The 17565-nt window shown below is 41.4% G+C and overlaps 1 protein-coding gene across 5 annotated transcripts in view; it reads right to left on the bottom strand.

Moving 5' to 3' along the window:
- The window catches only part of PHC3 (polyhomeotic homolog 3), a 94796-nt gene extending 79713 nt beyond the window's left edge, over positions 1-15083 (bottom strand). For 4 of the 5 annotated variants that reach the window (XR_004374136.2, XM_032783692.2, XM_032783691.2 and 1 more), the window contains exons 1-5: positions 14839-15083; positions 10861-11014; positions 7750-7908; positions 4386-4463; positions 368-526 (exon numbers count right to left, since the gene is read on the bottom strand). Coding sequence is in view for 4 of the 5 variants with exons in the window: in XM_032783692.2 (XP_032639583.1) it covers positions 368-526; positions 4386-4463; positions 7750-7908; positions 10861-11014; positions 14839-14879 (591 nt within the window). In the remaining variant the exon portion in view is untranslated. Of the gene's footprint in view, positions 1-367; positions 527-4385; positions 4464-7749; positions 7909-10860; positions 11015-14127; positions 14306-14838 lie in introns of those variants that run through there. The other variant, XM_075068401.1, reaches the window with a different exon arrangement.
- Between the last annotated feature and the right edge of the window lie 2482 nt (positions 15084-17565).

Raw genomic sequence — 17565 nt, 5'->3', positions numbered from 1 at the left:
AAACACATTAGAACATTCTGCTGGGAATACAAACTGCTACAGTATGTCTTGTCACACATCCACTAAGCAAGGACAGATGTTCTCTTCCTATTTTACAAGTGTTCAATCATCTCATTAATTAAAATATGTACCAAATTAATAACACTGAGCTGTTTATAAAGCAGAATTTCTTTTTTCTGCTCTCAAAGGACTAAGCAGGCCCTTTGTCTCTGTGGCTCACATTGCTCTAAGAGCTATTTATGTACAAAAATAAGCTACCAAATTCCCAACACTGCTTGAAGCTAAAGATACCTGAACCATTTACAAAAACACAAAACAGTAAAACTTTCAAAACCTAATGGTGAACATGGCAACTTGTGAAACTTACCATTTGTGCTCGGAGGTACATTTGAGCCTGGCTTGCACTCAGGGTAGGAGAAGTGCTCCCCAGCAACATAGTCTGTTGGGTTATACTGCTGCTAGTAGTGTTGGAGGTCTGCGAACGGCTTATTAATTGTGGAGGTGTAGGAGAGGTGGAAAGGTTAATCTAAGGAAGTAAAAATGTAACTTTGGTCATGGCCCTTCATCCTGGGATTTAAAGTCAGTCAGCCTTACCAAATACATCAAGGCAGTTGAAGCATCCAAGCTGTAAAGACTTGAACAATATTTTGACCTGAAGTCTATGACTCAGAGGGGTAGCCGTGTTAGTCTGGATCTGTGAAAGCAGCAGAGAATCCTGTGGCACCTTATAGACTAACAGAGGTTTTGGAGCGTGAGCTTTCGTGGGTGAATACCCACTTCGTCAAGACCAGGTAGTGGAAATTTCCAGGGGCAGGTATATATATGCTAGCAAGCAAGCTAGAGATAAGAGGTTAGTTCAGTCAGGGAGGGTGAGCCCTGTTCTAGCAGTAGAGGTGTGAAAACCAAGGAGGAGAAACTGGTTCTGTAATTGGCAAGCCATTAACAGTCTTTGTTTAGTCCAGAGCTGATGGTGTCAAATTTGCAAATGACTGAAGCTCAGCAGTTTCTCTTTGCAGTCTGGTCCTGAAGTTTTTTTGCTGCAGGATAGCCACTTAAGGTCTGCTAATGTGTGGCCAGGGAGGTTGAAGTGCTCTCCTACAGGTTTTTGTATGTGGCAATATACAAAAACCTGTAGAGAACTTCAACCTCCCTGGCCACACTATAGCAGACTTAAGGTGGCTATCCTGCAGCAAAAAAACTTCAGGACCAGGACTGCAAAGAAACTGCTGAGCTCAGTTCATTTGCAATTTGACACATCAGCTCTGACTAAACAAAGACTGTGAATGGCTTGCCAATTACAAACAGTTCTCCTCCCTTGGTTTTCACACCTCTTGCTAGAACAGGGCCTCACCCTCCTGACTGAACTAACCTCGTATCTAGCTTGCTTGCTAGCATATATATACCTGCCCCTGGAAATTTCCACTACCTGCGTCTGACGAAGTGGGTATTCACCCACGAAAGCTCACGCTCCAAAACCTCTGTTAGTCTATAAGGTGCCACAGGATTCTCTGCTGCTTTCACAAGTCTATGACTGCTACAGTTATCATCAAAATAGAGTCAGCTACTGTGTGAACACTCATACAGTACTTTCTTAATAAGTGGCAGTATTATATATTTTCATTATAACAATGCAATTTACGTGCAGCCATGATTGGGCAGTTCAATCCCTGAATTGAAGAGTTACTTGTCACCATAAGTTTTATTTTTAGTTTTGCATTGAACATTAAACACAAAGAGCTAAAGCATACACAATACAGAAATGTGCGTGGTCTGTCACTAGTTTAAGACACCAATTCAAATCAGTGGCATCAATAATCCACACTGCAACACTATCTACTCCTTTTCTCACACCTTAATACTTATCTGCTGCCCCATCTAAATTAGGATGGAAAACAAGTTATTTACATATCACCATGGAGGTGCATGGTGTTTATATAAATGAAGTAAACAACAAAAGAAGAGTTCCAACAGGTACATTTTCAAATGAAGAAATTCACGGTATTTTTGGTAAAACTGTAAACAAGTGAAGATAATAAGGAATGAAATTTTAAGCCAACGTTTTCACACAGTGTCAAAGATAACTGGCTTCAAAGAACTGTGCATTGGCATAATTCACCAGAATACAGGTTCTAAATAATTAATGATTCATGTGTACATAGGGCTTAGGTTGCATGAATGTCATCTGGAGGAAGATAAGACCAAGGCCAACAAATCCTTAAATACCACTGCCAGTTTAAAATTTACACTGCGTATTGTATTCTTCACATGAAAATGCATAATTCCCCATAATGACTGTTTGGTTCAATGCAAAGCATTCTTAATGAACGATAAACTTTGATTGTTGGGTCAACAGGTGTTTTGTTTCTGTGAGTAGTGAATGGAAGTTCTAGCTAAAGAATGAATGCACTGCAGAAGACAGCAATTAATTTATTATGGTTGAACAGAAACAAAATTAACTAATGAAAAGGTTATTTCCTCTGGATAATTTACCAGAGTTACCATGAAATGAAGAAAAGATAGAATAGTTTTCATCTGACAATTCCAGTTTGTACTATCCAAAGAATTACTTATTTTATGCTAAATGGCCACAGAACATTAAAAGTCAAAGACTCAGTGTGAAGTGTAGTTGTAGCTATGTCAGTCCCAGGATATTTAGAGTGACAAGTTTGGTCTCTCTAAATATTTAGTAGTCTATTATAATTGTTAGTAATCCTACCAATTACTATAAACTAGTTTAATATAAAGTGAGTTGCTACAAAGTGAAAAATAAGATTAGCGGCTCAGAATTAAATTCACAACTATGAAAAATATTAAGACACAAATATTTTGCAAACATATCTAGTTTTTCAAAGCTATTCCATTATACCATATTCCAAAGTGGAACCTATTGAAATAGTTAAATCTGTCTCCCTGGGACTTACAATGTTTAGACTTTGAAGATGTTACATTTTCCAGCATTGCCACATTAAAATTTTGTTTTATTGGCTTTCAAAGAATCAGAATCTTAAAATTATACATAATAGCTTGTCTGATTTTTGTATACAGTTATCATGAATGCATACACAGACCACATACGAGAAGATGGCCAGAAAAACTTAACTGGTCAATCTGTATACCTAAATGCTCAATTTAAATTTACAATGACAATACCTAGTGTTACAAAATTAGAAATGTGAAATTTGATGCAACAGTAGGCTTCTGAGATTCTGAAAAATTAAACCTTATGTTTAATCAGTCCTCAGCATTTCCAATTAACAGATGCAAGTTAACAGATTGACAAGGACTTGTGTAATAGCTCTGTACTAAACACGTGTATTTTATGACAACTGCAAAAAACCGTATATCACACAAATAAGGTGTGGTATTTTAAAGGAACAGCACTGAAAATTTGTAATTGTAGAGGCCAAACAAAGTGCTTCTATTTTTGCACTACACCTTATCAACCCCTGGGGGTCCACAGACTATGTCTAAGGGTGTCACAAAAGGTTGTGGTTACCATATAACAGTGGTTTTCAATCTGGGGTCCGCAGACTGTCTAAGACTTCTAAATGGGTCCACCTCCATATAAAATTTTTTTAAGGGTCTGCAAATGAAAAAGATTGAAAACCACTGCACTACACATAGTGGCCTGTAATTAATAAATAGTAACTGGGTATTTGTGTACTTTAACACTGTCTCAATCAGAATCTGAAACAATAATCAGAATAAAGGGTAATGTTGTGGAAATGGATTAAACAGCTACTACGAATAGATACTTACCGAACATGGTACAAGCCGGCAAATAATACTTTAAGAAAAATATTAACTTTAGACACCCAAATGTTACATGCCTAAATCCATATTTAGGCACATGAATAAAAGTGGCCTGATCTTTTAAGGTGCTAACTGCTCAGAGCTTGCTCGGCAGCTCTGATGATCAAGCAAGCAACTTTTATTTTATCTACCCACATATAGGTTAAGTTGCCTAATTTTAGATGTTCAAGTCTGAAAATTTGGCCAATAACTGTAAAATATTATGCAACTTAATGTTAAATTGTTCTTCCTAGAAATTGTACTTAATATTTTCTTAAGATAAAGGTTGAGATTTTCAACGGGGAATTGGGCAACTAACTACCTTGGATTCCTTTGAAAATCCCAGACTAATCGGGGTACTAGTTTAACACATGACGTCCTTTTAGAGGAGAATCCATTCATTACTATGATCTAATACATCTTTTTACCTCTAACTACTACAGCCTCATTATGTACCTACTTCTCATTATGTTGCAATAATTTCAGTCAGATTTATTTATTTTAAACATAAAAAATGTTTTTTTCTTTACAAGAAGTTGCATTATAGCGATTGAAGGCTAGGATGGGATACAGAACCTTGTTTGATTACATACCGAGGTCTGTGATATGCTTGACTGCTGAGTGATGCTCCCAGTAGGGGATGAACACTGCCTTCCACCTGACAGGCTTGCCTAAATAGCAAGAACAGGTGTTAAATATGTCATCTAAGTGGAAATAAAAAATGTTTCAATAACGCTGATATTACATGAGCCAACAGAAACCCACCTCTAGGTTTACCCTTTCTCCGAATTACCAGTAAAAATGAATACATTTTACCCAGTAGAGTTAGGGTATGTTTACAGCATAGCGCACTCCAAACTATGGGCCCTAAACTGCATGGTGCCCAATGTCCTCAATTCACATTAATATGAAAGCACTCAGAACTTTGCAGGCTTAATACCTCTGAGGGGAACACAAACTAACAGAAACCAGGAAAGTGTTAATGATGGAGCTGGGTGTTTAGTCCACCACATACAACACTGAAAACTTAAATGACAGGCCACTGATGTTGAAGTGTAAAAATCAGTCCTCACTAAAATCCTTATGAAATTGATTTGCACTGTGATAAAAATCCTCATAAAATACCTTCCAAAGGTAATTATGCACGCTCCAAAAACACTTTTCAGAGTTAAATGTTTGGTCACTTCAGTTATTTTTTTCAAAACAGAAAGCAATACAATAATTGGATGGCATAAACTCTGAAACAAGTTTCACCCTCCATTTTTGTTTAGCACCCAAAACTACTTGATCATTTTTAAATGATAAACTCCAAAACACTCAAGGTCAAAATATTTTGAAATTTGAGAGGAAAAAAAGTTTATTTCCAGCCAGGCTTTGCATTCCTGGTTGCAGCAGAAACCAAAATTTTTATGGCTAAGACAAAAACCTCTCACAATATGGGGTTGTGAACATCAGCCTTTCCATTCTAAATTATAAGTGCATACGCATTTCTGCAATTGTATTCTGGATGATTTTTACTGCCATATAATTATTAATACTAAAACTAAATCCTCTGGAGACCCATTTAATGGACAAAATACAAAATTAAGTTTTTCCAATAGCAGATCATGTAAATAAATGACGGTTTCCCTCAATTTTTACAGCTTCTGCCTGTCACAACTGCTTAAAAATTTTATTCGTCTCTCTATTGTTGGCTACCTTTGAATTTGTTTACAAATATTCACTTTATTTGCATGACAAACTTGCTTCGCTTTTGGGGGCGAGAGGAGGGTTACCTGCAACATGGATAACAACCTAAAACATACATGAACAGCAAGGAAACAGGATCCACTTTCTAATTAAGAATGCACTCCCACTATGCTTAGTCACACGAGACTTCCCCCATGTATGTAATATGTACTCACATGAGTAAGGATTACAAGGTCATGTCCTGTGTGGATTATATTTAATTGTCTTAAATTTAAGGTCCTTTATTGAACATGGATGCAACATCAATTACCTTCTTCTGAGTCATCTCACTTTTAAGTTGAGATCATGTGACTGTCTCAGGCAATCAGCATGATCCAGTGGAAGAGGCACATGACTGTGATCCAGCAACTCCCGTGTTCTAATCTTATGCCTGACAAAATGAAGCTGTTTAGCCTTGAGGTCTTTAATTCTTCATATCTCAGCCTCTCCATGTGTAAACTAATAATAACTTCTCTCACCAGGATACAGTTCACTTTCCAATAACCACCGAGGTCAATGGAAGTCTTTATATTGACTTTAATGAGCTTTGGCTAAGGCTTATTGTGATGATTAATGCTAAAGCCTTTACAAATGGGAACAGAATATGGCATTGTCTCGTACCTTCTTTTCCAATTTCAGAATCACATCTAAGGTTTGTTGTAACTTTTTATGTATCCATATTCCTCAGCATGATTCATTAAAATTAAGTACCAAAATAAGATATAAAACACTAATTATTTTTATTTTATCTGTATTGGGGAGTACTATGTTCCTTCCCCACCCCATCCATATTTTGGGAAGGGACGCTGAGGGTTGGAGAAGTTTGGATTTTTTCTGTTTACATCATTAAGTCCTGTATTATACCTTTATTGTATATAAGTATCTGTATAGTTTATTTTAATATACGTAATGGACACCCAGAGCATTGGATGGGAACCTACTGAGATTCTTACAAAACTAAAAATATTCAACTGGGTTTGCAATCCACACAGAGAAAATTAAAAAAATAAAGTCACTAAAATACTACAATGAATTACGGTGAGATATTTAGACATGCACAGTAAAGCTGTTATTAGGTTTGGTAATGGTTTACGTTTTTCATCCTAGAACATTAGTTTTACACATGTGATCCTGGGAACCCTCATGCCAACTAACAAAGGCCCATCATACTGTAGTTCATATCAGGCCTGACATACATATTATGACAACAGTGCATTGTGTGTATCTAAATGGTGTCCTGTAAGGTATTATATGTAAACTGATGACACTCTGGTTCCAAAAATTATCATGTAATATATGTACAGTTTGTGTACAAAGAGCTGTGTGTGCGTATGCTAGAAATATGTGCTTACGATGTGCTTGGGAGGCAGTGCATTCACTAAGTTGACAGCCTAAACAAAGGAATGTGGATTTGCCTGTCTGACCGTCTTGACTGCAGGCAAAGGACGATGAAAGTAAATTTACATATAAGGTAAACAAAGCCATCAACCTAACAAATGGAAGGAGGCGGTTAGTGAGCTCACCAGGGGACAGAACCTGTACCCAGGATGCCTTCCTGGCTCTTAAGGCAGAGATAATGGGCTTTGGGTAACATATGGGGAGCAAAAAGACCTTTTAGCTATCCATTACTTAGGGGACATAGCATACAATACATTTTCGGCCTGTTAAAATTGGATCCTGTCATCTGAAAGGCTGGGGATGCTGGTAACCTGATATAAGTAAGAAAACTACTTAGGCAAAGATTGTATCTTGTTAAAATTAAGTTTTAGACAATAGAAAGTATATTTTGTTTTGTATATAACCATACCCGTCTCCTTCTCTTGCTTTAGTATCTCTAAAATCTCTTTTTTAATAAACTTTTTCTAAATTTTACTAAGAATCATCTCAGTGCCATTATACTAAAATAAATGCAAGTCTTCAGCTAAGTTAACAGAATAATATATACGCTGTCTCTTTGGAGGGAGAAAACTTAATTTCTGTGGGTGTCCAGTGAGAGACACCAGACACTGAGGGAGGAACTAAGGTTCATTGATTGTTACCTACAAGGCAAGATTAATGCTGGCAGAGTCTTGAGGAGTTTGCTGGTGAAGCAGACAAGTTGCTTTGGCAGGAAGCGGGGACACAGTTTAGTCTCCAGCAAAACTCACTCTTGCTCAGGCAGAGGGGTAACATGGTGGCTCGCAGTTCTGGGTGTCCTAAGCACAACATCACAACATATTTAAGTCTCACCTGTGGAACAGCTGCCAGACTCTGAAACTGGGAACTGCTTAAGTGCTGCTGTTGCAGAGCGGCAGTCTGCAGCATTAAATGCTGTTGTTGGGCTGCATACATCTGCTGAAGATACTGAGCAGCTGAGCTGGGGGGACGATGCAAGGCTTGTTGAATAACCTGCAATATACCAATAAGTAACAAATCACAATTACAAAATACTAGGGCTATCAAGCGATTGACAAAGTTAATCACGATTAATTGCACTGTTAATAAAAGAATATCATTTAAATATTTTTGGATTTTTTTCTACATCAAATATTGTTTCAGTTACAACATAGAATACAAAGTGGAGAGTGCTCACTTTATTTTTTATTACAAATATTTTGCACTGTAAAAAAGAAATAGTATTTTTAAATTCACCTAAGTACTGTAGTACAATCTCTATCATGAAAGTAGAACTTACAAATGTAGAATTATGCACAAAAAAAATAAATGTAGAACTTTAGAGCCTACAAATCCATTCAGTCCTACTTCAGCCAATCGCTCAGACAAACAAGTTTAGTTAAAATTTGCAGGAGATAATTTTGCCCGCTTCTTATTTTTAATGTCACCTGAAAGTGAGAACAAGGGTTCTCCTGGTACTGTTGTAGCTAGCATAGCAAGATATTTATGTGTCAAATGTGCTGAAATTCATATGTCCCTTCATGCTTCAACCACCATTCCGGAGGACATGGGTCCATGCAGATGATGGGTTCTCCTCAATAATAATCCAAAGCAACCCAGACCAATGCATGTTCATTTTCATCATCTGAGTCAGATCCCACCAGCAGAAGGTTGATTTTCTTCTTTTGATGGTTCAGGTTCTGCAGTTTTGGCATTGGAGTGTTGCTCTTTTAAGATTTCTGAAAGCATGCGCCACACCTCGTCTCTCTCAGATTTTGGAAAGCACTTCAGATTATTAAACCTCGGGTTGAGTGCTGTAGCTATCTTTAGAAATCTCACATTGGTACCTTCTTTGTATTTTGTCAGATCTGCAGCGAAAATGTTCTTAAAATGAACAAGTGCTGGGGTCATCATCCGAGATTGCTATAACATAAAATATATGGCAGAATGCGGGTAAAAACAGGAGACCTACAATCCTCCCCCAAAGAGTTCAGTCACAAATTTAATTGAAGCATTTTTTTTTTTAAATGAGCGTCATCAGCATGGAAGATTGTCCTCTGGAATCGTGGCTGAAGCATGAAGGGGCATATGAACGATTAGCATATCTAGTATGTAAATACCTTGCAATGCCAGCTACAAAGTGCCATGCAAATGCCTACTCTCACTTTCTGGTGACATTGTAAAGAAGAAGAGAACAACATTATCTCCTGTAATGTAAACAAACTTCTCTGTCTTAGCAAATGGCTGAACAAGAAGTAGGACTGAGTGGACTTGTAGACGCTGAAGTTTTACCTTTTTTTTGTTTGTTACATAACTGTACTCAAAAACAAACAATCAATCTACATTTGTAAGATGCACTTTCATGACAAAAATTGCACTACATTGCTTGTATGAGGTGAACTGAAAAATACTATTTCTTTTATCATTTTTACAGTGCAAATATTTGTAATAAAAAAGATACACTTTGATTAATTACAACACAGATTATAGATGAAAATGTAGAAAAAATCCAAATATTTAATCAATGTTAATTGGTATTCTATTGCTTAATACTGTGATTAAAACTGCAATTAATTGGGATTAATTTTTTGAGTTAATCACATGAGTTAACTGCGATGAATCGACAGCTCTACAAAATACTAAACTATATTAATCTTGATAGTGCTATAATGGAAGTTCACCATTGCACGAAAATTAAAAAAAAAACAAAAAACAAACAAACAAAAAAAACACACTCCCTCCACCCCACCCACCAACACCTGCATAACACTAAACTTCCTACATAATCTTTGTTCAAGTGAATTATAGATTGTAACTAACACACACATTCTGGTCTACAGTATAAGCTTGTTCTTTAACAATCCACATTATATAGCAACTTTCAGCTCAATTGTTCCCAAATTATTTTACAAATAAAATACATACTATACAGCCCTACTGAAATGCTGGTTCTTCTGAGGTGAAAGACATATAAGCAAAGCAGATAACTGGCACTAAGAAATGTTACACAACAGCTGGGATTGGAGAGAAAAACTGCGGCAACCTTCTACACCTTCTCTTCGAAAACGTGTCACAGGACACTTAGGATAAAATTCTAGCTCCCATGAAGTCAATGGGAGTTTTACTGCTGACTTCAATGAAGCCATGATATTATTAATGTCTATACATATTGGTTTTTAAAGGTCTCATCAGAAAAACCTCACATGCAACCTTACAAAATACATGGTATGCAATTTATCTATGCAAAAGACTGGTGAGCTGAGCTGACCCTGGTCATGACAAGGCTGTAGTTCCAGGGAATCTAGATATTTCATCGACTCCACTACTTATGATTGTGATAACAGTTCTAGTCTGTATATTGTAAGATTCAAGTCAGCAGCAATGTTTCTACCACTGACAGTTTTTGTAGACAATATTTCATGAAAACACTCAAACAAGCCAGACGGTAAGAACCAGAAGGGAAATAAAGAGTGAAACTTTTAACTTACTAGTATGCAGCACTGTCCAATTTATTTTTATAAGCCAGTAGTTGCCTATGTTTGAGTTTTTAAATCAGTAAACATTGGTTATGAATTTCTTTCCATTCTTCTGTACACTACATCAGAGGTTCTCAACGTTTTCCTTTCAGATCCCCCACCCCCAAACACATACATGCTATAAAAACTCCCCAGTCCACCTGTGCCACACAAATGTTTTCATCTACTGGATATGTAGAAAAAAGCCAGAGCCGGCATTAGGGGTAGCAAGCAGGGCAGGGGCTACAGGGAGCCTAAGTTGCTTGGGCTTTGGCTTCAGCTTCAGCCTCGCATGGCGGGGCTCGGGCTTCAGCTTTTTGCCTTGGGCGCCTGCAGGTTTAACACTGGCTTTGCTCTCTTATTTTGGAGGCCCCCCTAAAACCTGCTTGTGGCCCCCAAGAGGCCCTGGATCCCTGGTTGTGAACCTCTCCTCTACATCACACCCCAGTACCTGTACAGCATGTCTGTCGGATCCACTATAGACAGATATCTGTGGTGGTTGTGTCCGAGAGGAGGAGGTGGTGGTGGTGGTGATGGTAGTTGTACATGCGGAACACGTCGTTGCATTTGATTCATTCTCCATTGCAGTGCAATGTTCTTTCAGTCTGGCAGGAAATTCAAGCAGTTCATTTATACTAGTACGTGATGTACTGAATTTAAAGAAAAAAATGTAATTATTCCAAAAAAAATAATCATGGACAAGTTATGTTAATTCCTAAGAAAAGGACTCATTGTATATCACTTGTGGACAGGCAGACATAGCTCTAAGCTTGTGAAGGTATTCTATTTCAAATTATTAGGTATAATACACGTAAGCTACATCAAAAACTATATCAATAAACTACAAAGAGTCCTGTGGCACCTTACAGACCAACAGACATTCTGGAGCATGAGCTTTTGTGGGTGAATACCTACTTCGTTGGATGCATGCAGGACTCTTTGTTGCTTTTACAGATCCAGACTAATACGGCTACCCCTTTGCAGGGCCGGCGCTTTCATTTAGGTGACTTAGGCAGTCGCCTAGGGTGCCAGCATTATGGGGGGGTGTGTGTGTGGCATTTTGCCAGAGTGGCGGCAGGCGGCTCCGGTGGAGCTGCCGCAGTCGTACCTGAGGAGGGGCTACTGGTCCTGCGGCTCCAGTGGACCTGCCACAGGTATTTCTGCGGACGGTCCGCTGGTCCGGTGGCTCCGGTGGACCTGCCGCAGGTGTCCACCGGAGCCGCGAGACCCACGCGGGGCGGCGAAATGGCCCGGTGCCTAGGGCGCCAGAAACCCTGGCGCCGGTCCTGCCCCTCTGATACTTGACATCAATAAACTAGTACTTTAGGCATCACTATCAAAACTGAATACCACCAAACTACATATTATATCACAATCCTCCAAAGAAGCATAGTGGGAAAGCCACTGGCTACTCACATCATGCATCTGCACTAAGATAGTTTCTGAAACAAAAATCATTGGTGGTTCACTTTTGCCCTCAGGAGACAAGACAGTGGGAAAACTGCTTTTACTTCTCTGCTGCCTTATAAAGAAGAACAGTATTGTACAAAGGGAGTCTTCTTATCCATTCTGGCCTCTCTTTACCCACTATCTGAAATAGCAGATTCCATTCACTCAATGCAGATCTCCTCAGCTTTCCTAACCAACCTTTCTTTCTTCTGTAGAAGATGACCTCTTCATAGAAGTCTTGTTTAAAATTTAAGTAAACTCACTACTGAGTTTCTGATGGAGTTAACATTTTTGTTCCATTTTCTGTTTCAGTATGGTCAGAGCAACAATAAAGAGCAGGACTACTATTTTTGGAAGGAGCAGGATCATGGAAGAACACACTTTTTCTTTTACTTGATGTTTATAAGAGAAGGTAGCAGAGCACAGAAAGCAGCCCTTTAAAAAGTTGCAGACAAACTGCATTCTAAGAACATAAAAAGCTCTGTAGAGTGCTATCTTAGAGCACATAAGTTGTAATAATCAATAAATTCTAACAAACATGACAATCTAGGACTTCACACTTGTCACTATGCTGCTTGCCATGGCCATTGGGAACCTCATGACAGCAGTGGGAAAATAACTCAGAATTCTTGCTCCAAAAGCATAGGCCTCCTACCACTTGAGCTAAAAGAGAATCTCCATCTCTAAAATGGGAATAATGATACTTGTTTGCAAAGTGCTTGGAGAGCTACTAATGGAAAAACGATAGGTAAGAATTACGCACAGTATCATCATCAGGTGTTATGTATAGTGCTTATGGTACAAAGCTGACCAGTTCTGATACTCTCCAGCAGAGGACAACGGCCCTATGTGCACATGGCAGTATCGTTCAATGTTAAGAAAAAAATGTAACAGGTAAGAAGGCAATTAATATAAAGGCAAACCGTACAGTATTGTATCTCCCTTCTGTGAAAGATCTTGGGTGCACTTCAATCAAACATTTACATTTAAAATTTCTCCTCATGATTTGAGCAGAATCTTGGATAATTCAACTAAGTTATCATGAATATAGGGAATCACTCGATGTTTAATTTTTATAATTGATAAGTATTTTGGAGGTACAACACTGGCTATGTGTGTGATGCATCCACCTCTAGTGGCTGATCCACGAGAGGCCAACAGGCTACTATTTCTGCGAGATAATAGTTACTCCTTTATCTTAAATTAGGGTGACCAGATAGCAATTGTGAAAAAAATTGGATGGGGGTGGGGTGGTAATAGGCACCTATATAAGAAAAAGTCACAAAAAATGGGATTGTCCCTTTAAATATGGGACATCTGGTCACCTTAGCTTAAATGGTCCCACTTGCTCAAAAAGAGCTTTATTATTCTTCCAACTTTCCCTAGCATTAATTTGTTGAAAATGAATTCAATAATTATATGAAGAAAACATATTATAATTATACACAGTTTTTGTTTTGTTTAGTTCAAGACCAATCTTAAACCCACTTGGCACATAACTCACTCAAATCAACCCTGCTCTTGTGTTTTTGCCACTGATTATGTGGACAGGGCTTAACAGAACAGGGTCCTTCATTGGTGGCACCTAGGTGCTATCACATTACAAACAATAGTAATGGAAGCAACATTTGGACATTTTGTGTGTGTGTGAAAGAAAAAGAGAACACTATCTTCTCTACTGATTGGTTGCAGCATAGAAAGAACTACAGGTATTTCATTAGGCGACAGCTAATATGATCTTTTGTTAGCTCAAGTGACAGCTGAAACCAAAGTCCCTTTATAAGGCTGACTTGATCCTGATCACATAGAGTAGCTATATGAGAGAACTTACAGTGGCACAGCTGCCTCGGTACAAGTGCAGTGGTTCTTAAAGCTGGTCCACCACTTTTTCAGGGAAAGCCCCTAGAGGCCCGGGCCAGTTTGTTTACCTGCCGTGTCCACAGGTTCGGCCAATCGCGGCTCCCACTGCCTGTGGTTCGCCACTCCAGGCCAATGGGGGCTGTGGGAAGTGGAGCAGGCCAAGGGATGTGCTAGCCACCCTTCCGGCAGGCCCCATTGGCCTGGAGTGGAGGGCTGCGGCCAGTCAGAGCCACGATCGGCTGAACCTGCAGACCCGTCACGTAAACAAACTGGCCTGGCCCGCCAGGGTTTTTTCCCTTCACAAGCAGTGGACCGCCTTTGAAAACCACTGCTCTAGTGTAGACATAGCCTTAGACTAGAATTTGGACCAACCCAACCAACAAACTACTAAGTGAACCCATAAAATTACCAGATGACAGAGGCATCAAACACCAGGAACCAGCAGAACCACACTGTTAAGGGGATAGAGTGAAACCTGTTTAGCTATATCCGGTGGTATGTCAGTTTTGCCAAAAAGATCCTATGCAGGTTAATCACAAACCCAAGTAACCTTACTAGAGTCCATGAAACTGCCTGATGGGCCTAGCCACCCCAGCAGTCTCCACCCTCCTCCACCCCCATGCCGTGTCCTCAGCAGATTGCCCTGTGGTAGAAACACACACACCCCGCCACTGCCCTCCCCGTGCCACCACCCACTTTAAGACACACCACAGCGCTGCCCTGAGCCACCCACCCCATGACCCCAATGCTATACAGCCTCCCACCATGATACTGCCACCTCTGGGCCAGGCCACCCACCACCGCCCCCTCAGACCACCCACTGTGCCACGGCCCCCTCAGTGGGACGGGCTGGCGAAGATGGGGCCCCTGATGGGGGCAGCGTGTCAGGCAGGAGCCCTAGAGCCAGGCGGGGCCCGTGGCCCAGCGCCTGGCAATACCCTGCCTGGCACCCGCTGTCAGACGGGACAGGAGAACAGCTCCCTGCACGAGAATGGCCCAAGGTCTCCGCGTTATCAAATCCCAGTTCCCTTCCCGGCCCGGCCCCGGCCCCGCCCGCAGCCACTTCCCCCTCCCCCATCCACCCCAGCAGGACCGGATTCGCCTCGACCGAATTACTCACTCTGCTTCCGCCATCTTCTCTCCTCCCTCACGGGGAGGCATTGCGCATGCGCCCCTCCGCCGGGCTCTCGGAGTGGAGGAAAGGGGGAGTTCCGAGTCCCCGACTCCAAACGTCCCGCCCCACGGCGGCAGGTACCTCACCTAGCACCGAGGGCCTCAGATCTGTGTTGGCTCCATAGTCTGGCAGATAGCTGCTCCTCAGAGTCCTACTCCCCTCACGCTGCCCAGCCGACAGCTGTTATCAATAAGCATCTCCTAAGTCGCCACAGACTTAAAGGGGGCGTGAGAGGCGGAGGGCTAATAGCCGTGGCCCAGGATCATAGGAGTTTTTAGGGGACTGTTACCATTTTAATTAAGTCCCGTGCCCCAAAATTGCCTCTAGCCAGGGCCCATGAAAGGTTATCACGGGTCATGGTAAAATGGTGGCTGCGCTTTAGCCCAGCACAATTACACTCCCTCCAGTTCTCCTCCCCAGTGTTTGTTTTTGGGAAAATCTAAAGAGGGCACAGGAGACAGGTTTCAGAGTAGCAGCCGTGTTGTTCTTTTTGTGGATACAGACTAGGAGTACTTGTGGCACCTTAGAGACAGGAAAGCTTATGCTCAAATAAATTTGTTAGTCTCTAAGGTGCCACAAGTACTCCCGTTCTTTTTGCGGATACAGACTAACCCGGCTGCTACTCTGAAATCTGTCATTAAGGTGCCACAAGTACTCCTGTTCTTTTTACAGGAGAGGCTGGTCAGAATTGGAGGGTAGCTAGAGCATGGGACTGAGACAAAGGGAAACCTGGATTCCGTTCCAACCCTGCCCTTGGCTCACATCGTGCACGTCACTTAAGGCCTGATTTTCAGAGCTACCAGCCTTCACATCTCCCCCTGAAATTAATGAGACCTGCAAGAGGTCTTTGCACTCAGTTTCCCCATTGTTAAATCTGTATAATTAAATGTTCCTCTCAGAGATGTTGTGAAAGGTAAATTAGTTAACATTTGTAAATCACTTTGTAAGTATTTTAAGATCCTTGGATAGAAGGCACTATAGAAATGCAACTAATTTATTTTTATTGTTGAACAAAGGTATATAATATATTCATTTCCCCTTTGATATCACACATTCAATGATGATATTGTTACTCATGACCACAGAAGGGGGTGCAGAGTGCGGAAGGGGGCTCAGGGCAGGGGGTTGGGTGCAGGAAGGATGCAAGGTAGGGCAGGGAGTTGGGGTGCGGGCTGCAGGAAGAGTTCTGGGTGCAGGCTCTGGCCTGGCGCCGCTTACCTGGAGCGGCACTGGGGTGGCAGTGGCACATGCCAGGGCAGGCTCCCTGCCTGCCTGCCTGCCTGCCCCCATGCCGCTCCCAGCAGCGGCCAGCACCTGGCGGAGGGGTGGCAAAGGGCTCTGTGTGCTGCCCTCCCTCCTGCGAGTACCTCCCCCAAAGCTTCCATTGGCCATGGTTCCCCATTCCCAGCCAATGGGAGCTGCGGGGGGCGGTGCCTGCAGGCAAAGGCAGGGTGTGGATTCCTCTGCCCACCCCAGGGGCCGCAGGGACATAGTTCTGGCTGCTTCTAGAACGGTGCAAGGCCTGTGGTGCCATCGGGGTGGCAATCTTGTGGGCCTGATCCAAAGCCCTGATCGGCTGGATTCGGCCTGCAGGCTGTAGTTTGCCCAACCCTGTCCTACAGATTCCAAGAGCCCTTGATTTTCACTGGGTGAAATCCAAATGCCATGAAGTCAATGGGAGTTTTGCCATTTATTTCAATGGAGGGGTCAGGATTTCACCCATTCACTTCAAAAGGAGTTGAGGGCATTCAGTACTTTTTAGGTGGTGCTTAGCATCTCACAGGACTGGTCCTCATGGGCCTGATTTTGTATCCACTGATGTCAAGGATGAGGGGGGTCTTTTCACTGACTTAAGTGGATGCCTGGATAGGCCACACTGAGAATGCCACACTCAGGGCAGACTGCAAGAAACAGGGCAGACAATCCCCAAAATTGGTGAGTTCTATAATTATATTAGCCAGGCCAGTAACAAAACAGCTTGTGTAATGCCACAGTGGTTAACAAGAAGCCAAATACAGTCACCATTAGGCAATCCAGGCCCTGGATCGCATCTAGACAGCCAACTCTAATATAGAGAGGGGTTACTGAAAACCTGATTCATCTTATGGAAGAGTGGTCCTTTTGGGTTGGTTAGACACTTATACCCAGGTCAATATGGGTCTCAGATCTTACTCCCTAATCATACTGGTGCCAATTCTTTAGTAACTAAAGCTAAACAGTTAATAATAAAAGGAAAAAGAAAGCAGAGAGTTATAAATGGTTAAAAGATCAATATACAGACAACTGACACCTCCCTGAGCGCAGCAAGTTGCAGCGCTGTAAAGCGCTAGTGTAAATAATGGCTCCCAGTGCTGGGATCTAAGCCTCTCACTGAGGTGGTTTTTTTTAGAGTGGTGGGAGAGCTCTCTCCTAGCACTGCACCGTGACCACACAAGGCACATTAAAGCGCTGCCGCAGCACCGCTTTAGCATTGCCTGTGTAGACTAGCCCTTAATTACAGGTATTGTTACTCTATATTATTTGAGGTCTAGTAAAGGCAAATCTTAGGAAATGGCTATACTACAGAGGCTATACCAGCACAGCTAAATTGCTATTGTTATACTGGCATTACCTTGTAGTGTAGATGCAGCCTACACCAAGGGAATGGGTTTTTCCCATTGGTGTAGGAACACC

The sequence above is a fragment of the Chelonoidis abingdonii genome, chromosome 8 (assembly GCF_003597395.2).
Source record: "Chelonoidis abingdonii isolate Lonesome George chromosome 8, CheloAbing_2.0, whole genome shotgun sequence".
NCBI classification, from domain to species: domain Eukaryota; kingdom Metazoa; phylum Chordata; order Testudines; family Testudinidae; genus Chelonoidis; species Chelonoidis abingdonii.
The sequence above is the reverse complement of the archived record's forward strand: the minus strand, read 5'-3'. Positions and strand labels throughout refer to the sequence as shown.